At 32.6% G+C, this 26,176-nt stretch overlaps 3 protein-coding genes across 4 annotated transcripts; 2 read left to right on the forward strand and 1 right to left on the reverse strand.

The window, feature by feature from the left end:
• Window positions 1-1,232: 1,232 nt before the first annotated feature.
• Window positions 1,233-25,258, reverse strand: LOC129918244 (ATP-dependent helicase brm). Of its 2 annotated transcripts, XM_055998665.1 has the most exons (4): window positions 24,127-25,258; window positions 23,977-24,059; window positions 5,429-8,234; window positions 1,233-3,330 (listed from the first exon to the last, which is right to left on the reverse strand). In XM_055998665.1, exons 1-4 carry the CDS (start codon window positions 24,971-24,973, stop codon window positions 1,733-1,735), a joined length of 5,334 nt encoding a protein of 1,777 aa, XP_055854640.1. In that variant the 5' UTR covers window positions 24,974-25,258; the 3' UTR covers window positions 1,233-1,732. The 2 variants fall into 2 exon arrangements, with proteins under 2 accessions (XP_055854640.1, XP_055854641.1); XM_055998666.1 differs by lacking the exons at window positions 23,977-24,059; window positions 24,127-25,258 and adding an exon at window positions 17,214-17,388.
• LOC129918252 (uncharacterized) lies at window positions 10,221-17,174 on the forward strand. Its single transcript, XM_055998681.1, has 3 exons — window positions 10,221-10,736; window positions 10,826-10,929; window positions 16,769-17,174. The coding sequence occupies exons 1-3, from the start codon at window positions 10,263-10,265 to the stop codon at window positions 17,037-17,039; spliced, it is 849 nt and encodes a 282-aa protein (XP_055854656.1). The 5' UTR covers window positions 10,221-10,262; the 3' UTR covers window positions 17,040-17,174.
• LOC129918253 (uncharacterized) lies at window positions 17,663-20,882 on the forward strand. The gene is made up of 3 exons (XM_055998683.1): window positions 17,663-18,222; window positions 20,353-20,456; window positions 20,555-20,882. The coding sequence occupies exons 1-3, from the start codon at window positions 17,755-17,757 to the stop codon at window positions 20,823-20,825; spliced, it is 843 nt and encodes a 280-aa protein (XP_055854658.1). The 5' UTR covers window positions 17,663-17,754; the 3' UTR covers window positions 20,826-20,882.
• Window positions 25,259-26,176: the final 918 nt, after the last annotated feature.

The raw sequence follows: 26,176 nt of genomic DNA on the forward strand, positions 1-26,176 counted from the left end.
TAACTCAGTATTATACTCATAGTTATTTTCTTAGATGAGGCAAGAGTGAGCTTAAATTCAATGGATGTAATGAAATATGTGTGAGGAAGGTTTTTGGGGAGAGATTTATTGCAGTCTGTACGTCAACCGGCGAACCTTTTAAAAGTGGGTAGAAAATGTTCATAGGACCCAGGAATTTTAAATCAATAGAACATGACTAAAGAGACGACATCCAACTCCAAGCAGTCTTGATCATCTGAAAACTGCGGTGATAGAAGTGTTGGAGAATATCTTAGATCAAGACCTCCAAAACTTAAATTCGTGGAATGAATAGACGACTCCAAGTTGTCATATACGCTTGAGGAGGCAATACCAAAGAAATCAAAGAGGTGTGCGTTAATTTTGAGCAGGAGTTCAAGACGATTTGGGATTTACATTTTTTAGTCGTGATATACACTGCAGTTCAAAATCAGAGCGAGAATTGCTTCACAGTTAAAAAGATAACGAAAGCCTACCATTGCTCGAAGCGTAATTTTTGGTCATTTTTTAGGATAAGCTCAGGACGGCAAGACTAGCAAAAAGCAAAACGGTAAATGGAAGTTGAAAATATGTTAAACTAAATAGGCAAGTTGAAATACGAAAATACTTTCTCCTTTCCCAAAACAAACTAAAATGCATAGAATGGGCCATAAAGACTGGAGGGTAGAAGATTTCAAAAGAGATTTATGGCTGTTTTATAATGGTCCGGGGATCGGGAGATCTGAATCGTGTGATTAGTAAGGTGGTCAAAGGATAATAAAGAATCAAATGAAGTTTTACTTACGTATGGAGTTGCCTTCAATCGCCTAGCCTAGATTAATAGTGACGGTGTGATCCTTTAAACCATAAACTAGAATTCAAATATCCTCTTCTCATCCTTTCACTCGGTGTGGTCGACGCAATGTAGAATTTCTTTTTGTTTTGGTTGTATCTTCACTTTCAATAGCCCTCCTCGTGCAGGAGGTTCCAGGTTTCACTCACCTATTTTTCTTATTTTCCACCGACGAGGTTTTCAACTTATTTATTTGGTCAAGCCAAATTAAGAGGATTTCCCGCGTGTAATTTTTTTCTGGATCTTCACTAAGTTTACGTTCATAAGGTCGATATTAACTTCCAGGATTTTTAAAGGGCGAGCAACAGTTATTTGTTTCTTTTTGACAAAATTTATACTCATTTAACAAATCTCTTCTCTTCTTCAAGAAAATTCACAATCATACATTTAAATATATTTTATTGTTCTCTACGTCAAACAGAAAAAAAAATCAAGGAAATTCCCAAGTTTTAATGAATAAATCCTGCAAGATAGCAGTTGTTGTTGTTATTTTTAACTATATTTCTAATAATGTTCAAGTTCAAATTTTAGCATATATGCCTAGACTTATTTTGTGTTGATCATGCTAAAGTATTTTTAATTAAATTTTTCTCAAAGATTAATTTTAGTTTTTTATAAAAAATGATAAAAATATGAATTCTAGAATAAACTGTGGATAAATCATTTAGATAAGGGGACAAGTAAACACAATAATATCTCATACAATTAATTAAATTAAAATTAAATTAAAAAAAGAACAATTTAAAAAGAAGAAAAAAAAAAACTAAATAAGAATTTGATTCCGAAGAGAGAGAAAACTAAAACCAACCATCAACTATAAGATTCTATTGTACACTTAAAACTATAATGAATAAGCAGATGCATTTGAAATGCTTGCAACTCCTAATCCATATCGTCATCTTCATCTTCTGAAATAGTATACTTTTTCTGAGAACGTTTTCGTCGACTTGATTTCTTTGCTGTCGATGAATTGGAATTAGATGCACTCGAAGCAGGAGTTGGTGTTACCGGTACACTACCCGAGCTACCAGCACCACCCTTGTTGATTTTCAATTTCATCTTAACCGATGATGAACCCCCATCATCATCTGAATTGTCATCGTCGTCTTCATTTTCCGACTGATCTGGTGATGCGGGCTCATTCGAAGCTAAAATTCGATTTCGTGCCGCCGAAAATACTTTTTGCAATTCAATTGAATCCAAATAGATTAAGCATGTGTCTTCGTTATAGATTTGTGCATTCTGACAAAGTTGTACAAAGTCTTTTTCCAAATCGGCAAACTCTGCATATTTGCCATCTTCAATGCGTTGTTGTATTTTTTTGATATCCAAGGGTCTTTTAATAATATCATAGTAGTCGGGCAGTTTTTGACGTGACGGAAGTTTTATGAATGGCTCCGCTAAATTTCGACCATCTTCGTTGGTGTATTTTACTACAGTCATTATGATTTTGTGCATTTGTTTTTTCAAACGTTTATCAACTGGTTGCTTACGTCTCTTCATCATGATCAATGAATCGTCATCAGAATCTTCTTTGCGACTCTTTCGTTTACGACTACGTTTACGTTTCGAATCACGATCTTCATCGTCTTCTTCCTCGAATTCAGCACCATCATCGATTGCTTTTAGCCATTCCTTTTCGGTCAAACTATCTGTATAGTCGACTTCTTTGCGTTGACGTGATCCCCGGCCAAGAATTATATCATCTTCATATGTATGCCATCTTTCAACTTCGTCATCGTCTTTGGTCAACCAATCGGGCAGTTCCGATTCGTCGATGAGACGTTCCCTTCCAGGATGAATAACTTGATCTTCTTTCTTGCGATCAACATCCATTTTCTTGAACAACTCCAATTCATCTTCACTACGAGCTATCATCATATTTATAACCTCATCATCGGGTACTTCATTTTCTTCTTCCTCTTCACCGTCATCTTGATGCAAAATTGTCTGCAAGAATTGTTGACGTTCACTGCCAGTTGATTTCTGATCGAACATACCAGCTTGAATGACTTTCTCATCCATGTTTAACTTGTATCTTGCTGCAGCTAGAATACGTTCTTCGACTGAATTGACAGTCATCAAACGAAGGACACGCACTTCGTTTCTCTGGCCAATACGATGAGCACGATCTTGTGCTTGTAAATCCTGATGAGGATTCCAATCAGAATCGAAAATAACAACAGTATCGGCAGCTTGAAGATTAAGACCTAAACCACCAGCTCGGGTTGAGAGTAAAAATACAAAATAATCAGAATCCTTGGCGTTGAATTTCTTCAAAAGATCACCACGATCTTCTGCTTTGGTTGTACCATCCAAACGTAAGTAGCCAAATTGACGCCATCCTAGATAATCTTCAATAATTGTCATGCACTGTGTCATTTGACAGAAAAGTAATACACGATGGTTGGAAGCTTTTAGCTTTGGCAGAATCCGATCGAGTAATTCGAATTTTCCCGATACACGGTAGAGATCAGGACCTGAAAATAAAAATAAACGTTTAGTAACATTTTTTTAATTTAAACTAATTAAATTTAACTTTAACTAACTTAACATATTTTTTTTTGTTCTTGTTATAGGTTTTTTTGTTGTATACAAGACCGGGCCCTTAGGCCCACATAAAAGTTCTTTTACAGGAAACAAAAAACTAAAAACCAAGCTTAAAAAAGAAGAAGAGAGTTGCTCTCATTGACGATTTACTTATATGAAAGTCAAACGGGGCATAACTTCGTTCGAGTGCCTTAACATTCTGGACATAGGTTCGAAGTGTTCATATGCATTAAGAAATGCTGGAGACTTTTGTTTACGTCTGTACAGGCGAGCACCAACACAAAACCACCTACTCTACAAAGGGCTTCAACTTTTCAACGGACTCCCGAATGAAGTCAAACATTTAACAAACTTGAATTTATTTAAATCTAAAACTAACTTGTTATTAAAAAAACAATCTTTTATAATTTTTTTTAAATAAGAGTTTTTTAAACTAATAAAAACTCAGTGAGGATTTACTTTTAAAAAAAATTGGTTCGACGATGGGAAAGGTAAAAAAGCGAAGTGAATAAATCTTTGAACGTTTTCAATTCTATGTGAATGGTATTCGTAAAAATGTGATCAAAATTTAGAACTATATTCAAGAGGGGGTCTTACGAATTTAATGTAAAGAGATTTTGTAACACATGGATTGAACTCCTTAGACCAACACTTAATAAAACCAAGGGACCGCATAAAAACGCCCAGATCACACATAGATTCTTCTATTTGGAGAGGTCCATTTAAAAAGCAGTAGATTCTTGGTGAAATTAAAGTACGTACTCGTGTAATTTTTTGACATTTACAAATATTTAAATTCCGAAAATTATGTGTGTGCAGATTGAAAAAGCGATAAAGGTCGTTTTAGAGAATATTGGACTCAGATTGAGTTGAAATTTCCTTGAAAATTTTCATATCATTTATGCAAACATTAAAAGGGAACTGTTTGACTGTTTGAACAAAAAAATAAAAGAGGTCCAAGGTGACTCTCTAGAGGAACCCCAAATGTGGCGAAGGTTGCTTGGATAGGATTTATTAAGTTGTGGGATGCATTATCAAATGCTTTCGAAAAGTCAGTGTAAACTGTGTCAACTTCATTCCCATTTTCAAGAACATATGTTTTTGAGACAAATTCAATGAGGTTCGTTGTTGTTGATCTATCTTTAAGAAAACCGTGTTGGACAGGTGAGCATAAAGCCTTACAGTAGAAATAGACTGAGTCATAAACTAAACAGAGTTAGGGAATGCACGATAGTTTACCTATCATTCTATAGTTTACGACTGTATTTTTGGGACCTTTTTTATGAATTGGGAAAATAAGTCTTTCCAAAAATAAGGAAATACACACAGCGCGGGGCATAAAAAGAAAAGATCAGTAAGTGGTTTCGATATAATATGCAGACATTTTTTTATTATAATGGAAGGTACGCCATCGGGACCGGACTATAATTGGAGGTATCACAGCTGAAACGGACCAAGTAAAAAAAAATCCAAATCTAATGCAAAAATCTCCGCAAGGTTGAACTCTACTAAGGTCTCTTATTAGTTTGTCCCAAAAGCGTTTCGATTTAAATGGTCATTTGTTCCAAAAAAAATATTCATCATAATATTCAATGGTAGCGTCTTTACCTAAACTCGCTATATCTCCATATTCACTTTTTGTGACTTGGTTCACTTCAGCTCTTAGCCTTCCAATGATCAGTTAGTTTATTTATTTAATCAATAACTAAATCCCTCGTTATTTTGACAGACACTAGAGATGTTTGCGGACAATCATTTAAATAGCTAAAATAAGTGTTGTAAGGTTCAGACGGATTTTTGAAGTTTTTCTTGCGAGAAAGGAGAACAGATTCGGCAATACACCAAGCAACAAGTGAATAAAACATTTTTGTGATTATATCGATGTAAGTTTAATCGAGATGAAATCAAAATCGATTTTTCTTAAAAGATCGTTTAGCTTCACAAAATTTGCTTTACAGAAGTTGTAGTAAGACCCATTTGCTTCTTCATAGGTTTTAATTTAAAAATGATATAAAATTGTTAACTTACCAGAAACAACACCATGTCCACCAATATGATCGCAATACTTCTCCTCAATATGCTGAAACATGAATGGATGATTACACAGTTTTCTCAACTGTACAATTGTGTTCATCAAAGCCTTGGCACCACCCTTGCCCTGTTTTCCCTTCTCAGAACCATCAGTAAGCAAAACACCTTTGCTCTGCATGTGTTTGTAAAGTACTCGTTGCAATCCAGACATCTCACATTTAATAATATACTCGACTTTTTCAGGCAATTGATGTTCCACCTCTTTCTTGAGACGACGCAACAAGAACGGACGCAATACTTTATGCAAACGACGAATAATCAAAATAGTTTCTTCCTCATTCAACTCTACTTTTTCACCAGTGGTTGCAAATGGAGCATTAAACCATTGTTCAAATGTCGAGCAACTCTTGAATATAGACGGCAACAAGAAATTCAACAAAGCCCACAATTCCGGCAGTTTATTTTGCAATGGAGTACCAGTCAATAGCAAACGGTATGGTGCCATATAGTGAGTATTAAGAACTTGTGTCAATTTGCAGTGATGATTCTTCATACGATGACCTTCATCAATAATCATGTATTTCCATTGCAATTTAGCCAAAACTGATTTATCTTTAATAACGTATTCGTAAGTGGTTAAAAGTACATTGAATTTTGTTGCTCTCATTTGATTCTGTAACAATCGACGACCTTGTGGACTGCCTTTGTAACTAACAATAGCAACAGATGGAGCCCACTTCTCGAATTCCAACACCCAATTGGGAAGTGTTGACAATGGAACAATAATCAAAAATGGTCCATTGACTTTTTTGCGTTCCATCAAATAAGTAACAAGAGCAATGGTTTGAATGGTTTTCCCCAAACCCATCTCATCGGCCAGAATGCCATTCAAATTGTTATTGTAGAGTGAAACCATCCATTCGAGACCCTTCAATTGATACTCCTTCAGCTGACCATTTACCAATATATTAGCCTGTTCGTAAACCTTCTCATGAACAGTATGAGCAATGCTGTAATATGTTTGTTCTTCGGTACGGTATTCATCATCTTCAACCTTGGCCTTCTTGATAAGCTCCTTGGTAAGGTCTTCTTCGGTTTTTTCTTTCTTTCCGTGTCTAGCTTCATAACGTTCTCTATTTTCTCTTTCTTGACGCTCTTCTTCATCCTCATCATCGGAATCGCTTTCAACCCAATCCCAGCCAGGATGAGATTCCAGCCATCGATGTAGATCCTTCAAGTATGGGGCATCATCGCCGCTCAATTTGTTGCCAGTTGCTTGTTCCATAACACTTACGCGCATATCAGCAGCAAGACAATTCTCATCGATTGATTGGTATTCACCACTTGCCAACAACTCTTTCTTGTAACGAACTTTACGTTTGCATTCTTCTTCCTTCTTTTTCTTTTGATCATCTTTATGCTGCTTGACCATTTCGGTGAGATTACAAATGTACTCATCGGTTTGTGACAAAAGGAATGCCAAACGTTTGTCTTTCTTTTGATCAATCAGCTTACGATAACCTTCTTCGTCCTCAGCCATCAAACGGCGCATACGTTCTTTTTCAATGCGTTCTTGTTCCTTCTTTTGTTCTCTTTCTGCATTGGCATGATAATTCATAATTGCCTTGTTCATACGTGCCAGCTGTACTTTATTGTTGCGATGATACTCTTTGAAATCTTTGCCATGTTGAAGAACAGCAGCCAGAAATTCTTGATGTTTTTGGCGTCTTTTGCGTTCGGCTTCTAGTTTCTGTTGCTTTTCGAGTTTTTCAGTTGCTCGAGCTTCGCGGAGGCCTTGACGCTTGGTGCGTTTGTAGGCCTTGACATTGACAGCAGTTTCTAGAGTTGTATCGCGTCGAGTGCATTGGACGATTTCACTACGGAGTTGACGTTGGAAATTTAAAACACGCAGTGCTCGTAGCTCTATAGCAGCTTGAAGTCGAAGGTCTTCGGGCATTGTTGCAGGGAGTCTTTGTAGCTCTTGCATGCGGAGTGATATCCTTGAAGCAATGCGATTTTCACGCTCTTGTAGCAATGTTATCGGATCAAGACCAATTGGTTTTGCCACGGTAGTAACCCGATTTGGTTTTGGCATTGGTTGTTGTGGTGGCGGAGCTGCGGGCTTTGGTCCTGGTGGACCCTGTGGCATTGGCATTCCAGGTGGCATTTGGCGATTGCCTTGTGCCATGCTTGCTTGCATTGGACTTGAAATTGGTGGCTGTCCTCCGCCCATCATAGGTGGTTTTGCACCGTTCGGCATTGAATGATCTGGAGGAGGCTGCTGCATTGGTGGTTGCATTGGCTGCTGACCGCCCATTTTGTTAACGCCTGGTTGGAATGGGCTACTGGGTGGTGTTGGGCATTGTGGTGGGGTACCATCTTGACGAACACCACCTGGAGGCGGTTGATTTTGTTGCTGAGGTTGTTGGGGACCAGGTCCGGCGTTTGGTGGCTGTGGTGGACCTTGCGGTGGCTGCTGCTGCTGTTGTTGTGGTTGATGTTGCTGTGGCTGGGGAGGCTGTTGCTGTTGTTGTTGCTGCTGCTGAAGCATTTGTTGCACTTGAATTGATATCGGTTTGTTTCGAGCTAATAAACGATATGCGGTAATTTGAGTTCGTAGCATATTCACTTGATTTCCAGTAAAATGCTGGTGTTTAGATGTGGCGCGTAGAGCCAAAAGTTGGGAGTAACGAGGATCCTCTTGAAGGCCCTTCTCCTCCATTGAATCGATTGCTCTTTGAAGGGCATTTAAGTTCTCTTGTCCAGGTCCGCCTGATGGTGGTTGGCCAGGTGCTGGTGGACCCTGGAAATAATTAAATTAAAAAATAATGAGAATTTTGTTTGGAGTTTAAAAAAAAATTAATTAAAATAAAACAGCCCACAACATAGATATATTTGGAGTAACTTACTTGACAAAGAAAAAGATAAAATAGAATGCTATTAGTCTAATACCGCTCAATATGTTGTATGGAGGCCAATAGTGTAGCCAATACTCCTAACTAAAAAAAAATTACAAACTAACTATTAAAAGCCAAATTAAAAAACAAACAAATAAGATCCTACTTTTTAAGTAAAACAAATATTTTTTGAAGCGTTATTAATGCTTCCCACTATAGAACTGTTTTCTCAATTTCTGACCTTCTCACAAATGACTTGACCGATTTCAACGAAAAATTAAGAAAAGAATTAAAAAAAAATATTTTTAGATTTTTAAGAAAAAAACCTTTTTTTTTTTGAAAAATAAATATTTCGAAAATAGAGCAATAAATTTGTTTGTAAACATGTCGATTTATATTTTCTTTTTAATGGCACACCAATTTTTTGTTTAATTTTTTTTAATATACAGGGTGATTAAGGAGGAATCTGTCAAAAATATAGACCTAGTAGGTTGGGTTAAGATAAGAAAAAAAATCTATTCTACCTCGTTTATATAGGAGGCAATTTCCTAAAAACTAAAAATGTATTAACAATCAACGCTAACATCTAAATGTATACCGTGATATACCTTTTTGTACACTGAAAGCCATCTCGTCTTTTATCTTTTTTTTAAATAAAGCTGTTTTATAAAACAATTTTTGAATAATTAATTTTCAAATCCCTCCCATACGATTTTTTTTCTTTTTTTCGATCCAACTTACACGCTGTAGCATTTTGGCACATTCCTTCTGAATCACCCTGTACTAAGAACCGCTTCAACAATTTTTATTTTTTTTTGTAAGAATTACAATTAAAAAAAATTTAATTGCATACGTGGTTTGGTTTTCAAAACATTTGAAAAGGCGTTTTTTATAATTTTAAACACAAATTTTAAAATATTTTTTTTAATTTTTTTGCTAAATTTCTTTTAAAATTAAATTAAAAATACTCCTTAATGAATTTTTACATAAGAAGCTATAATATTCTAAGCAACTTTTTCCACAAGAGCAAGTATGTGAGACCCAGTCTCGCATTTTAATTGTTTTCAGTTTGAAGCCAAATTATGAGGAAATGGGTCGTATGCAAAAACAAAAAATGAACTTTTCAGTACATTTTAAAAATGTCAGCTTATAAAATAAAATAAAATAATATAAAATAAAATAAAATAAAAGAAATTAAAATAAAAGAAATTAAAATAAAATAAAAGGTGTGTTTTTTCTACAACTCAATAGCTACTCATTTTTTTATTTTATTCGAAAAACAATAAAACCAATTACTTACATGTGTAATTTTTATTATTGTTTTGCGAATAAAATTAAAAATAGTAGCTACTGAGTATTAGAAAAAACACGCATAAAATAAAATATAATAAAATAAAATACTAAAATTAAAATAAAATAAAAAATTAAAATAAAGAAATAAAATTATCACCTACTATTTTTATGACAAAATTAGTTTTTATTTTCTTTAAAAAAATCAGGTGATTTTTTGAAATTTAAGCCAAACTTTTGAAAAAAAAACTATTAATACAATTTTAAAATACAAAAAATCGGGCAATAGCTGTCTTAAATTCATTACGGTTAAAGTATTTTCAATTCCCGCTTAAGCTTCTGCACTACAATGTTTAAAAAAAAAGCTTTAAACTCACAACAATAAAATACCCATACTATCTATATTACACCAAGCTTAAAAAAGTAATTTTGTATAAAGGACTCACGAATTTCAATTAAAACAAGTTAAAGTAATTCTATATTTGCCTTTCATCATTATTCCCATGAATCACAAATTATAATTTATGTAAAGAAAATGAAAAAGACAAAACAAAAACAAACCAAGACCAAGACAGGCAACATTATAAAACCGATTGCATTAATTATTAAGAAGTTAGTCTTGAATTTGTATTGTAACAAGCAAAATGTCTGCCCAACAAAGTGTCGAAGTAGATAAGCTTTTTAGTTTTATAAAGCCACTGGCAATTAAAGCAGGCGAAATGCTATTAGAGGGATACAATAGCAAGAAAAATGTAGAAATTAAATCAGATTTCTACGATGTTGTTACAGAATACGACAATAAAATAGAGAATTATTTAATGCAGCAAATATTAGCATCTTATCCACATCATAAATTTGTGGCAGAAGAAGAATCTTCAAAAAACAATGCAACAGCACCATTAACTGATGCACCAACATGGATAATTGATCCAATTGATGGAACTTCAAATTTTATTAAAATGCTTCCACATACTTGTGTGTCTATTGGATTGGCCATCAATAAAGAAATCGTTTTGGGTATTGTTAACAATCCGGTTTTGAATAATTTGTATTGGGCGGTTAAAGGTAAAGGAGCTTTTAGAAATGGTGAAAAGATAAGTGTTAGCGATTGCCAGCAAGTAAGTTACAATTATTATTATTATGATGTTTACGATTTAAATTGGAGCTTTAAATGGATTTGCTATTTTTCTTTATCTTTTTTTTTCAGGTAAAAGATGCAAATATTGCATATGAAGTATCTTTATTGCACGTTTTAGATATATGTGATAAGCACATCAAACGAATGTATCATTTGGGATCAGGAGCAAGAAGGTAAACAATTATATTTGTAAATAAACTACAGACAAGCATAATATATAAGTTACGTAGGTCAACATTGATAGTGGAACGTTTTAAATAATATGACCACAAAAATAATGCAACCCCAACCTACTTTAAATATAAAAATTTTAATTGTATGAGTTTAATTTGATAAGATTATTAAATAATCAAAACTAATAAGGATCAAAATACAAAGAAAGATAAACCAACAAATGACTTAAAATGATCTTGTGGTTTCTGACAATCTATGTTGTTTAAAATCATAAAGAAATTATACATTTATATTATATTTTATTGGTTTTAACTGCAAAATTCGCATTTATTTGATCTGCATTGTTATCTTTATTTATTATTTTTTTGAATTTTGTATTTTATTAATAAATAACTTTGTAGTAAAATGCCATTTGGCAAAATGAAGAAGGAACTTAACATTGAAATACAGGCTGCTTGGAATATTAAGGGCGATTTTATTCACTCGAAGTTGAATACAACTCGAGGTATTTTATATTCAACTTGAGAATTCGAATTTGTTCACACAAAGTTGAAGTTTTTAACTTTCAATTTTAGAAACTAGAGTTTATCAACTTAAGCTTTTCTCAACTCCCGAAAATATGAGAAGTTTGCTGGCAAACTTGAGATTCTGGTTAAAAATGTCATTTGTTTATTTTTATTTTTGTGTCAAAAGATTGTTCAGATGTAAAGGAAATCAAAAATTATTGTAGTGTTTTAAGAAATTAACCATTATTCAATTTTTTGGATAATGGAACTTTTGTGTTACCACCGAAACCAAAAATAGTTTGTGCCACCAAAACGTGTCGTAAACCTATTTTTTTTTTTTTTTTAGAACAAAAGTATTTTCGAAAAAAAGAATCGCATAATTTTTGTTCACATTAATAATAATAAATGAAGCGCGATGTGTGTAACAAAAGTATTTGTACATGTTTTTTCTTGTTTATTTTTGTTCTCCCAAAAACAATATTATTGGTCCAGGATTTCTTTTTGTGCTCTCGGAAAATCTTTCTTATGTACGTGAAAATGAGCTCTAAAATATGATTTCGCCGAGATCATTTTAATTTTATTAAAAAAAATAAACATGTACATTGCAGTTTAAAATATACAAAAAGGGCCATTCATAAATTCGAAAAAAAAAAAAATGAAACTTTAATTTAAATGACAAAAAATTCAATATAGATTTGAAATTGGCAGATTGTTTTAATTTGTCACAAATATCCCAGGGATATTTTGAAAATTGGAAGTTGGCCAGCTTTAGATTTAAAACTGGAGAGTTTAGAGAAAAATTAGTGAATAAAACGAATTTTCAACTTGGGATTTATCTCTCAAGTTTAGGTCAACCCTGGAGTTATTCAAATAGAGATTTTGCCCCAAGTTAAACAAAAGTGAATAAAATGGCCCTAAAGCTTTTCAAAAATTCAACAGAATTTTTTAAGAACTCACTTTGGAAAATATTATATGAAATTTGTTTAAACTTACAAAAATATCTCTTGAAATGGTTTAGAAGTATACCAGAGTTAATTTCTTGTAAACTAAGAATTTTTAGAAAACAAAATTGAAAATCTTTAGAGACATTTTTTTAATTAGCTTTTGTCTTTAAAAAAAAATTTCAAAACAAAATTGGTATGTCATTAAAAAGTAATACTAATCGATACATAAAAACAAATTTTCAATACAATTCAATGAATTTTTAAATGACTTTTTTGAAATTTTCTAGAGATCTCAAGAAAATGTACTGAAAAGTGAGATAAAAGCTTGAGCTCATTTTTATTGCATACGACCCGCTTTTTTGTATCATCAAAAATTTAATTTTAATTCATGAGTTGGTTTTGTTTGATTTTTTATTTTATTCTATATTGCAAGCAAATAAATAATGCCTATTAGAACTACAAACATACTCTTTAATGAAACTGCCATTCAAAGCCATAATAATTGTCTTTATTTTTAGGTAAATACTGATATCAAAACTAAAGTTATTGTAGTTGTTACGTACCTATTTATCAATCCATCAATTTTTTTTTTAAATTCAGATTAAATTTTTACTTGCGATAATGAACAAGTATGGCATCCGTAAAAAAAACTCGAAATAAAATTCTCATTTAGAAAAAAACTTATCTTTCTCAAAAATGGCATTAACGATTTTGATTAAATTTTTGTGTGTGCTAAGATAAAGGGGTTTGTACTTTGTTTGTTGTATTTAAAAAAAATATTTTTGAAACATTACACGGTGTAACACTCAAAAAATACGCGGGCGGAGACCTATCAGGTTTTGTAGAGCTAGTCGCACTGAATACGAAACGCTATTTGAAAATCCCCTAACACCCCCAAAATCTGGAGTTACGGGCAAAAAACGGTTTTTTGGACCTTCACCCATTGAAAAAATTCTAGCTTCGACAATTTGTTACCCATTTTCGATTTTTTTACAGTTTCTGATAGAAGATAAATATACCTTTTTAACAATGTATAAAACATGTAACTCGGTTAAACCACTTAGAATTTATAAGATGTCAAAGTTCAAAAATTCAATTTTTTTTGTCATTTGCCCAACTTCGGCATCAATTTAAAGTATATGTTTTCAAAACAACATGCTATTTAAAAAATATATTCTAAAACTATATCTATTTCCCAATCGATCGAGGTATTTTTTATGAAAATCACTTCAAAATTGGCTTAGAAAAAAAAATTTTTCGATTTCAACCCAGATACAGAAATTCGAACTTTTAGGTATAGAACAAAAATGTTGTTTCGGCACGTAGTAAGATAAGTTGGGCGCCAGGATTTGATTAAAGGTTTTTGTAGAGGAGCTCAATACAAACATTTTTTTTCTTTGGGAGGGGGGTCTATCTCCCCCCGTTTAGGTGGGAGGGGCATTTTTCTAAAAAAAAATTATCAAAATAAAAAAAAATTATTAAAAAACAACGGCAACACTTACAGTAATAAATGATACCATTTCCAAAAGGCAAAATTGTGCATTTGGTTCTAATTTCTAAATCAATATAATATTACCAATAGTTTTTGAAATAATCGATTTCAAAGTTAAAAATAGGCGAAAAAAAATTTGTAAAAACTCATTTTATACTATTTTTGTCCAGACTGTGAATTTTAGTAAATAAATTACTTAGACAGAAAACTGCCTCAATTAATTCCTTATCGAACAGTGAAAACTATATGTTTCTATGTCTTCTAGTTTTTGAGAAAATTGAAAAATAAAAACAAATAAAAACAAAAAATATTTTGAAAAAAGAAAAATCTGATAAAATAATTTTTCAATTTTCTCAAAAACTAGAAGACATAGAAACATATAGTTTTCACTGTTCGATAAGGAATTAATTGAGGCAGTTTTCTGTCTAAGTAATTTATTTACTAAAATTCACAGTCTGGACAAAAATAGTATAAAATGAGTTTTTACAAATTTTTTTTCGCCTATTTTTAACTTTGAAATCGATTATTTCAAAAACTATTGGTAATATTATATTGATTTAGAAATTAGAACCAAATGCACAATTTTGCCTTTTGGAAATGGTATCATTTATTACTGTAAGTGTTGCCGTTGTTTTTTAATAATTTTTTTTTATTTTGATAATTTTTTTTTAGAAAAATGCCCCTCCCACCTAAACGGGGGGAGATAGACCCCCCTCCCAAAGAAAAAAAATGTTTGTATTGAGCTCCTCTACAAAAACCTTTAATCAAATCCTGGCGCCCAACTTATCTTACTACGTGCCGAAACAACATTTTTGTTCTATACCTAAAAGTTCGAATTTCTGTATCTGGGTTGAAATCGAAAAATTTTTTTTTCTAAGCCAATTTTGAAGTGATTTTCATAAAAAATACCTCGATCGATTGGGAAATAGATATAGTTTTAGAATATATTTTTTAAATAGCATGTTGTTTTGAAAACATATACTTTAAATTGATGCCGAAGTTAGGCAAATGACAAAAAAAATTGAATTTTTGAACTTTGACATCTTATAAATTCTAAGTGGTTTAACCGAGTTACATGTTTTATACATTGTTAAAAAGGTATATTTATCTTCTATCAGAAACTGTAAAAAAATCGAAAATGGGTAACAAATTGTCGAAGCTAGAATTTTTTCAATGGGTGAAGGTCCAAAAAACCGTTTTTTGCCCGTAACTCCAGATTTTGGGGGTGTTAGGGGATTTTCAAATACCGTTTCGTATTCAGTGCGACTAGCTCTACAAAACCTGATAGGTCTCCGCCCGCGTATATTTTAAAACCTCATTTTTGTAACACCGTGTTATTAACCATTTTTTTGTGGCTTATGAGAAGTAATTTTATGTCGAATTCCTTAAAAAAAATCGAATTAAAATCGATCTCAATGCGTTTTACGTTTTGTAAATACTATGCCGATCTTGAACTTCAAATTATGTAATTTAGAGCCAATTTTTCAATCTTCTAATAAACAGTCAGTTAACTGTTCGACGAATAAAGTTATTAGGCTCATAAACAGTCAGATAAAAACATTGAATTTTTCAATCAAGAATAATTTATTCTACAGAATAACAAAACAAAATTGTCAAATTCAAAAATATTTAAAATTAAACGTCATTTTTATTCATGATTGTTTTTGTTTTCTTGTGTTCCACTGTATTTTTTTAAAAATTCTTTCAAAACAGCTTTGACAACTGACACAATATTTTTGTTGAGATTATTCCTTAGAATAATTTTTATTCGTCTCCGAAAGAAGCAGATAGTTTTATTCTTAGGAATAAGCTATATCTGCTTGTTGAAAAATTGAATTTTTCCCTATCCTTAGGAATAAGTACTAACTGACTGTTTAACTGACTATTGAAAAATTGGCCCTTAGAAGTTAAAAAAGAATTTAATTAAAACTTCGAACCGTTAAATAATTTGTAGCAAAGTGGCGTTCAAGATCGATGTTTTAATAAATAAATTTTTTCCAAATGTTAATCACTGTCAAGTGAAATTACAACAAAAGAACAATATATCCATAATGAGTAAAGGAAAGAAAATAGAGTCCAAAGTACGGGTTTATCTAAATTAAACAATAATTAGATTTGATGATAATTGCATTTGATCGAAACCCGTAAAGATTTGGAATGAACAACCAAATTGCGAGAGCTCTAAAGTTGGTATTTTAGCATATTTGGAATATTACTTTTCGGACACCCTGTATAAAAATTTTGTATCTTAAAAAAAAAAAATGGTATTTCATTCAAAATATATAACTAAAACCAAAATTTAAAAAAAATCAATCACCCATTAAAAAAATTTAAATTTGTGTTCAAAAACCAAAAATATTGTTTTTGAAATTTTTTTAATCAAGCTTAGTATAATAATTCTAACTCCACCCTATGAACTTAGTGGTAACATACAAAAGTTGTTGTTGTTCATTCAATACGCATCACTGCGCTGCGCGTATGAAAAGCCATACACAAACCCCTTCAAATTATATTTATTTTGGCCCTAAAAAGGTTGTATTAAAAAAAATATTTGTTTCCATTTTGTATACATTTAAGAATTAATTTTTTTGTTCGTTTTGTTTTTAAGTTTTAAAATGCTAGCAACTTTTGACATAAGAGCAGGTATATACGACCTAGTCGTACAATTTACGATCAATAGATTCATTATCATTCGTAATCAATAAGACTAATTTAAAACTTCCAGAAGCTATGAATTTTGTGCAAAATATTATTCCTTCTATACTTTAAATATCATCATTCATTAAATAACAATGAGTAGAATTCCTAACATTCTAAACAAAAAAACTTAACAAAATATTTGAATAATGAATACGTAAATAATTTAAAAAATAAATGCATTTTCTATTAATTTCAGAATGTTATCGTATGGAACTGTTGTTGAAAGCATGTGTTATGTAGCAAGTGGAAATTTAGATGCATATCACATCGAAGACATGTACCCATGGGATTGTGCTGCCGGTTATTTACTAATTCGAGAAGCCGGTGGTGTTGTTTATCATCCATATGGTGGAGATTTTCAAATTATGAAACCAGATTTAGTGTGTGCCGGCACTGAAAGTTTGTGTCGTGAAATTATTGGACTTATAAAAAAAGCAGATGAATCGAAATCATGTGGTGGAAATTAAAAAAACAAAATGTTTATTTTTTTTACATCGATCGATCGTTTTCGAATCAATAAATAAAGTAATTCAGTCTGTACTTAAATAAATTTTATGTTAATTAGTAGACGAAATAAAAATATAACACTTTTTTTCTTTTTTATTTTCAATTATTTGCTATTTTAAGTGTGTTATTGTTACCTGAGAGCTTAGCACATCTGTTGCTGACCTCATTAGAATATAATCTCCAACAATACAAAATAAATTTAAATTAAAGTATAATTGCAAAATGAAGAATAAACAAAAATAATTGTAAGTATAATTTTATTGTGATATGTTAAAGTATCTATTTATCTACATTTGTCAATGATAAGCTGTCTAGGAAAACTCAAACATTTACTGCATATCGTCTGACTTTTATAAAGTTCAATACAAACAAAGAGACAACGACACGATTTAGAAGACTATATAGTTTGACTACTTCTATTTCTACTCTTCCATTTTTTTTAAGTAACTCTTTCTCTTTTTAACTTGGATTAGAAAGAGAAATAATAATTACTTAAGTTAATTTAGAACTTTTTTCGGTAAAGTTCAATTGAAAGCTTTTTTACATTTATCTGCTTAAAACCAATTGCATTTAATTATAAATTTAACCAAACAAATTTTTTAGTGTACATACTGCCGTTGACAAGAAAAGACCTATCCCCAAACCAATATTATACAACAATCTCAAGTATCTAAAATGGCAGCAACAAAATTGGAAAAATACCACAATGTGGTTGTTGATTTAGTTAAAAAATGTGGTGATATATTCCGTCAGGGATATCACGAGAATAAAGCTGAATTTGAAACTAAATGTGATTTTTACGATCTTGTTACGGTTTATGATAAACAAATTGAAGTTCTATTAGTTGAGGGTATTAAGAAAGAATTTCCCGAATGTAAATTTATTGGCGAAGAAGATTCGGCAGCGAGTAAAATTCTACCTGAATTGACAGATGATCCAACTTGGATTATTGATCCAATTGATGGAACAACGAATTTTATTCGAAGAATACCATTGTGTTGTATTTCGGTGGGGTTAAGTATTAAAAAAGAGCTAGTATTGGGAATTGTTTATAATCCAATAACTGATGAGATGTTCACTGCATATAAGGGAAATGGAGCTTATCTGAATGGCAAAAAGATAAGTGTGAGCAATCGAAAAGCGGTAAGTTTTGATAAGTTTATTTAAGTTACTAAGATGCATTTAGTTTAAGGCACAAAATTTTGATTTTGTTTTGTTATTGTTGTTGTATCAGTGGAATATTTTTTTTTACTGAGAAGCTTATCTTTGCATTTCTATTTTTAATAAAGTAGAATTGATTTCTTTAATTTGATATTGCAGTAGATATTAACTTAGATAAAATTTCTGATATTATATTAATTAGCTAAAAATATTTATTAATACTCAGATAAGATTGAAACGTATTTCTTAATCTTCAAAAGATCAAGACTTATTAATTGACTTACACATCGAAATCTAGATTCTTGAAAAGCCCATCAACTACACTAGAATAACCGAGAAGATGGTGAAATAGTCTACTTCGTACTTTGGAGTCCGAACTAATACAGTACAATTTCTGAAATTAAGTTATTGGGTCGTATGCTCTTATCTTACTTTTCAGTACATTTTCTTGAGATAGATCTTAAGAAAATGTACTTAAAAGTGAGATAGAGCTTAAGCTCATTCTTTTTGCATGTGAACCATTGTCATTTTTTACTTGAGATATAGAAGAATTTTAATTGGACTGACAGTAAAGGACAGTGGTTTTCGTTTTAAAAAAAAATTTTTTAATTTGTCTATACAATCTCCTTGGACTTTGGAACAGAATCCTTACCTAGAAGTGCGAGTCTGGAAGGTTTCCACTTCTTTAGTTAGGAGAATAGTCCAGTAAATTGTTTCACAATCCCCGAAGTCGAGTAAAATTTTCTCGTAATTGTCTTCCTCTATATTTCTTACTTCGGGTCTGGTCATCCGCACCATCTTTTCAAGATAGGACATCGCATAATCATGCTACATTCACTGATTGAGTGAGTGTCTGTCACAATGGTTGCCTATATTCCATTCTGATAAGGCGTGATTTTGAAAATCAGACAGATGGTACTACACTTCCAGGCAAACTTTTAAATTACTTAAGGTGGACGGTTCCCAGCTTTCTCCAGATGGAGTTTTTTACGTTGTTGATTCGAGTTGCATTAGAAAACTCGACTCGATGGCACACCAGCGGCGTTCATACGCTCTACATTTCCCAGCCGTTGTATTTTCAACTTTCTGACAAGGTTGATGTCGCTGAAAAGCCAGTATATCTTCTCCTCAACTCTTCGCCGTTGCACACTGGACCGAATATTACCCCAAAAATCTTTCTCTCAAAGCAAGCCAGAAGGTTTGCATCCGCTCTTGTCAGTGTCCAATGTCCATACATAAGAAACTTCGATTGGAAAGAGTCATTCTTCGCTCTACTATGCTCCGATGTCATTGTGCGAGGTTATAGTATATCCAAACATACAAAGTCTATATGACTCCGTTTTTCCTAGGCTATTTGAAGTTTCATCAAAATTTATTAGCCAAAGGTTAAGTTTTAATTTCAAAAATCAGTTCCACGGAAGGAAGTAGCAAAGTATTAGAAGTATTCATTTACATACATAAAACCTAAATTATCCAAGCCAAGCTCTTAAATAAAAAATCAGGTTTTTCTATAGCTTTGAGGCACGTTATTGAGTTGAATATTCTGTACTTGGTTTTTAATCAGAATAAGTTAGAACAAGTTTCGTAAAACTGTAAAATGTGTTGGTTGTGGTTTTCTCTCCCATTTCCTTTTGATGTATCTCATGAAGCTTTTCAAGCTATTTTCTTATTGAACAGACCTTTTATTGACCAAAAAACTTGGAGATTTTACACTATTATCTACCAATATCAAAAGTAATCAAAGATGAAAGGGTAAAAATCTGTGATTTTTTTAATCATACGTTACTGAATAGCAATGCTGATACTATTCAGTAAACTAATCTTTTATTAATTTCTATTGGTGGACTTTTGTCAACTTATCGATATTAGGCTTTTGTATATACATATAGTATACTAAAAAGATAAAAAAAAAAAAAATACAACAAAATGATATCTTTCCGACAATATCTATTTCGTCTACGGGCGTAATAATTGTATATAATATGGTAGATCAATTTGATATTAAGATTAGTTTATAATTTTAAAATAATAACCATTTGTTACTAATTTGGTTCTACTTAATAAATCATTATCAAATCAATAAATTGAGTTTATTTTAATTTTTCATTTAAGATAAAAGACTCCATTGTTGCATATGAAATATCAATGATACATTCAAAGAGAGTACGCGATAAAAATGTTAAAAGACTAACGAAATTGGCTTCGAATGCTACAGGGTGAGTGTGTTATTTTATAAATAAATACATATAATTTTATACTTTTTTTCTTTCTTTAAACAAAAACCTTATTTATTGCAATCGATTCTTTTTTTTAGAACACGAACTTTTGGAAGTGCAGCTGTTACACTTTGTTTACTAGCCAAAGGTATAATTGATGTTTTTCATGTTGAAGATTTACAACCATGGGATATTGCTGCTGGAGCTGTTATATTACGTGAAGCTGGTGGAGTTATTGTTAAAAGTGATGGTTCTGAATTTGATATAATGAATCCATATATGACTTCAGCTAGTACTCCGGAGCTTCTTACAGATGTAATGGCACTTATAAAAGAAGCCAATGAAATCAAAAGTTATACAATTGAGTAAATGGAAGTTTTAATTTTTTAACTATTCTTCTAAAATAAAAGTTTTCCTTTAAAATAATTCTTGTATTTTACGTTTTAAAGATTTTTGGATTTTTAAAGGTTTAAATTTTCATTAAATTTGAGTTCGCTTTAACAAAAAAAACTTTTCAATATCAATTAAGCTCAACTGATTCACTAGTAATAATCCTTCTTTGATCAGGATTTTTGGAGGTGAACAAAGTTTGAAAAAAAAGAACATCGGAGCTAAAAGTTAGGTTGTTTTGCTGACTTTATTTGCCTTCTTCTACACAAAACTGTGTTAACGGAGATTTTTGGGAAAATGATCAATTAATTCTAAGGCAAGATCTACAATTTTATCATGTCTTTCAACAAGAAAATGGCGATTCAAATGAGTTAGCAGTGTTTGGAATGGTTTCAAGTCCAAAAAAGTAATAGGACTCGCGAGTCGAACGTTCGACTCAAGGCGAACGATTCGGGAAACACTCATGTTGTGGTATTCCGATTAAAAAACTTAAAAAATCTACGACGTTCACCTCGCAATGGAGCCAAAATAAAAAAAAAATGTGTCAATATCATATTTAAAACGGTGCATCGCTTAAAACAAGCTCAATAACTTTGATTCACCAAAATTTTCTAGCGATTCAAGTCATAATAGGACCCATATTTATGGACTAGTCCGTATTTGTTATAACATAGAAAGATTTCAAAATGAGTTTATATCAGTTTATGCTCTAGTTGGCAAATTTAGAGCCATTTTGAGCTTAAAATGAAATTAATAATACACTAATACGACTTCTAAGGATATGATAACTTTTATTTATATAAACTATTTTGGAAATATTAAATCACAACAAAAACATTACTGTTAAAAAAAGAGCCAAGTTCTCCTATGTTGAAATTATGCTGGCACAAAAAGTACTGAGATGTAAAAGTGTACCAAGTTCTAAAGTTTGGGTTCAAATTCGTATCAATAAAATTTTGATTGTTCTCTTGACAATTTTTCTTAATTATCGATTTTTAAAGTTATTTCAAAAATTGCCAAGTAAGATTCAAGATTCTACGACAATCAGAAGTGCTCTATAGTATTTGATGAAAATTCAGCGGGAATGCCGGTTGCCACGCCCCCTGGCTGAAATTCTCAAATTTAAAATTTTTTCCTTTGTATAAACTACCAGCTCTACCATTCTACCAAATTTCAAGATTCTACGACAATCAGAAGTGCTCTATAATAATTTATGAAAATTCAGCGGAAATGGGAGGTTGCCACGCCCCCTGGCTGAAATTCTCAAATTTTAAATTTATTCCTTTGTAAAAACTACCAGCTCTACTATTCTACCAAATTTCAAGATTCTACGACAATCAGAAGTGCTCTATAATAATTTATGAAAATTCAGCGGAAATGGGCGGTTGCCACGCCCCCTGGCTGAAATTCTCAAATTTTAAATTTTTTCCTTTGTATAAACTACCAGCTCTACCATTCTACCAAGTTTCAAGATTCTACGACTATCAGAAGTGCTCTATAATATTTGGTGAAAATTCAGCGGAAATGGGCGGATGCCACGCCCCCTGGCTGAAATTCTCAAATTTTAAATTTTTTCCTTTGTATAAACTACTAGCTCTACTATTCTACCAAATTTCAAGATTCTACGACAATCAGAAGTGCTCTATAATAATTTATGAAAATTCAGCGGAAATGGGCGGTTGCCACGCCCCCTGGCTGAAATTCTCAAATTTTAAATTTTTTCCTTTGTATAAACTACCAGCTCTACCATTCTACCAAGTTTCAAGATTCTACGACTATCAGAAGTGCTCTATAATATTTGGTGAAAATTCAGCGGAAATGGGCGGATGCCACGCCCCCTGAATTGAAAATCTCAAATTTTCGATTTTTTCCTTTGTATACACCACAAGTCCTATCACCGTGTAAAATTTCTAGTTTCTACGACATCGGGAAGTACTCCATAATTTTGATGATCTGTCAGTGAGTCAGTGAGTCAGTGAGTCAGTGAATCAGTGAGTCAGTGAGTCAGTTACGGTTTTTGCGATTTTTGAAGCCCTATATCTCAGTAACTACTCATCGTAGGAGGCTGAAATTTTGTGAGGTGTTTGGTTTCGACCAGCTCAACAAATGTAGTTTGAAATTTCTAGCATCTTTGGTGTAGAAGTTAGAGGGGGGTCGAAAATGGCCTGAGTTGTTTCCTGTAAATAAGGGTGTAGTGCCAAAGTTGCTAGAGAACTTGGCTGGGCACTACCGTGCCCCTTGATCAGGCATGGTTTAAAATAGCTTTGAATATTCTCAAACTGTGAAACGATTATCGTCTATTCGATTATCATTTTAAAAATTACGGAATGACCCCCCCTAATCATTATTTTTATTTGCTTTACAACAAAAGTAGGATGTCGCTTTATTATTGACCCCTGTTCTGTAACTTTATCACTAGCGATAAACGTTTTCCAACGTCTCTAAAATCTATTTTCTTCCATAAATAAAACAAAATTTCTTTCAAATTTAGAATTTATGAATTAAGACATTATGATTTTGAAGGAAATTTCCTTTATTTTGATTAAATAAAATGGATTTTAAAGTCATTCAAATATTTTATCGCCAGTGATAAAAGTTATAGAACATGGGCACAGCAGGTTCGTTACTTTGAATGCCTAGTTCGAGGCAGTTTTGAAAAGATAGAGCGGTTGTAAAATCTTGTTTCTTAAGATGTAAATCCATAATGGATTGTAACACCGTTTTAATAAGTTTAATAAATTTATTTTAGAAAATTCAAAAGTTTTTAATTATCAATCATCTATCAATTAATAAATGCAATAAAATAATATTTTCATGTAAGTTTTAACAATTTTTATAATAGTGTAAAAATTTTTCAATATAATATTTAACAGATTTAATAAAATACCCCTGAAGAAGTCGAGAAATTACGACGAAAAGTAGGGAAAAAGTATGAAAAAAAGATTTTCATTTGCATATAGAAGGAAGTTACCAAAAAAGCCCGATTCAACATAAACATCAAGTTGAGGTTATGTAAATAAGTAAATAACAAAAATGACCCAATTTTGAATTATACCTACTCTAAATTTATCAATAGTGGAGCCAGATTCATAAATCATAATAATTAATAATTCAAAATAATTCAACTTACATTTGATGGCATTGAATGCGTTTGATAACCCATTGGTGACATAGATGGTCCTTGTGGTGCCATTTGCATACCTAAATGAGGACCTAAAATATAAACATCAATTTTATATAAATATTTCAAAATCTCTCTGATCTCTTCGAAAAATCTTACCCATTCCTTGATGATGTGGTGGCATATGATGACCCTGCGGTGGTTGACCCGGTGGACCATTCATATGCTGTGGTGGACCTTGATTTCCCTGTTGAATATGAGACCCAGAAGGACCATGTTGGCCAGGACCATGGGGAGACGGCCCATGAGGCGATGGACCATGTGGCGATGGGCCATGCGAAGACGGACCATGTCCACCAGGTGGACCATGCGAACCAGAAGGATGCGAACCCGACGAAGGTGGCCCATGAGACCCGGGAGCATGTGAAACTGGCGGACCATGAGAATTCGGTGGATGTGACCCAGGAGGACCGTGTGGAGTTGGTGGATGCGATCCCGGCGGACCATGTGACCCAGCCGGTCCGTGCTGAGGTGACGGACCGTGTTGGACATGTTGTCCAGGTGGCGGACCATGTTGACCCTGTGGACCATGTTGTTGCGGTCCATGGGGTCCTCCAGGCGGACCATGTTGTCCGTGCGGATGCGAATGGGGTCCACCATATGGGCCACCTGGATGCGGCACTGGCGGACCATGGTGCGGCGGTTGACCGTGTTGCCCGGGTGGCGGAATATGTGACCCACCTGGCGGACCATGTTGTGGTGGTCCATGTTGCCCACCAGAAGGTGGACCATGCTGCGGAGGACCATGTTGAGGTGGTCCGTGTGGAGGGGGACCGCCGATTGGGGGACATTGTTGTTGTTGTTGTTGTCCCACTGGAGGCCCTTGCTGATGTGGATATGGACTATGTGGCGACGGCGAAGGTGCTGGACTTTGTGATGGTGGCCCCATTGGACTGGGTGCTTGTGGTGGTGGCATTGGGCTATTTGCCGGCGAGGGCGAAGCCATTTTCTGTCGAAGGTGCTTCACAATCGATTGACTTTTTTATTAGTAGACAAAAACACACACAGACAGACTCTTGCAAAAACTTCACTTCCACCACATTTTTAATCATCAATAAAATGCACAATTAAAGTATATTTTGGTTTTAATAGATAGATGAATATATAGAATTTGTATTTGTTAATAGTTTAAGCAATTATTTATGTAAAATATAATGATTTTTTATGTATTTTTTGTAGATTTTTTAAGAGAGAAAAATCCTTTTTTAGAAAGACGCGATGAAAACTTTAATGGCCGCCGCCTATTATAAAATTTTTAAGTTTTTTTTTATTTGAAATGTTGGTAGTGGAAATTATTGCCAGGTGAGAATTTTAATATGAAAATTATTTGTGATTTTTGTTTGGTTGGAATTTTTTTTGCTTGCAATTTAGTGTAAAAACTACTTATATTAAAGAGATATAAAAATAAAATCAGAATTTAAAATATAAAACAACATAACCATTGCAGACGTATGATAAAGTTTTGGCAAACAAGTTTCAAGTGGTACAAATATTTTAACATCAGCTCAGCAGTTTTCATCTTCTGAAATAGACAAATAAATGAGGTTTAAGCCTGGTACGCAGCTAGAGATAAATTTTTGCTCCCATACAAATTATCGAAAAATCTAAAATGGATCCTTGAATGGGAATTTTATCTCGGCTAAAATTTAGCTCGAACAGCGTACCAGGATTCCCTACCAACAATTTTGCTTCTATAATGCTTTACAGAAGCAACAATTGCATCTGTAAAGCTTTATAGAACCAAAATTGTTTGTCGGGTTTAGCTCTGATTTATGGTTCAAATATGTAAAATAGGCACAAAAAAAAAACCTTGAGTCATATGCGTCCGACTTCAGAAAATAAAAATAGTTTAACCACGGTTTAAACATTTGTACGAGTATTTACTTGGCTTTTTTTTACGCATATCAACCTTCAAACAGATTTAAACAAAAACGTATACATACCACCAATTTCTAAAGATACAAATTGCTGAAGCACAGTTTAAAAATTTGTTTAATTTGCATTTCATATCAACTCACCTATTCCAGTGGATTAGTTTTGATTCAACTAAAGTTAAAGTAGTGTCTATTTGTTTTTTTTTTTTTACTCATATGAACCTTTAATCAGAGCTAAACCAGAGACATATATTCAGAAAATACATTATATATGT

Source organism: Episyrphus balteatus, chromosome 4, assembly GCF_945859705.1.
Source record: "Episyrphus balteatus chromosome 4, idEpiBalt1.1, whole genome shotgun sequence".
In the NCBI taxonomy this organism is placed as follows: Eukaryota; Metazoa; Arthropoda; class Insecta; order Diptera; family Syrphidae; genus Episyrphus; species Episyrphus balteatus.

Bases quoted from the DNA above. Each gene is read 5' to 3' on its own strand.
- LOC129918253 (XM_055998683.1), top strand. From the start codon at position 17,755: ATGGCAGCAACAAAATTGGAAAAATACCACAATGTGGTTGTTGATTTA. The intron at 18,223-20,352 runs GTAAGTTTTGAT...TTTTCATTTAAG, and splicing joins GTGTGAGCAATCGAAAAGCG to ATAAAAGACTCCATTGTTGC. The intron at 20,457-20,554 runs GTGAGTGTGTTA...TCTTTTTTTTAG, and splicing joins TTGGCTTCGAATGCTACAGG to AACACGAACTTTTGGAAGTG.
- LOC129918244 (XM_055998665.1), bottom strand. From the start codon at position 24,973: ATGGCTTCGCCCTCGCCGGCAAATAGCCCAATGCCACCACCACAAGCA. The intron at 24,060-24,126 runs GTAAGATTTTTC...TTTATATTTTAG, and splicing joins ACCACATCATCAAGGAATGG to GTCCTCATTTAGGTATGCAA. The intron at 3,331-5,428 runs GTAAGTTAACAA...TTTTATTTTCAG, and splicing joins TGGACATGGTGTTGTTTCTG to GTCCTGATCTCTACCGTGTA.
- LOC129918252 (XM_055998681.1), top strand. From the start codon at position 10,263: ATGTCTGCCCAACAAAGTGTCGAAGTAGATAAGCTTTTTAGTTTTATA. The intron at 10,737-10,825 runs GTAAGTTACAAT...TTTTTTTTTCAG, and splicing joins GTGTTAGCGATTGCCAGCAA to GTAAAAGATGCAAATATTGC. The intron at 10,930-16,768 runs GTAAACAATTAT...TATTAATTTCAG, and splicing joins TTGGGATCAGGAGCAAGAAG to AATGTTATCGTATGGAACTG.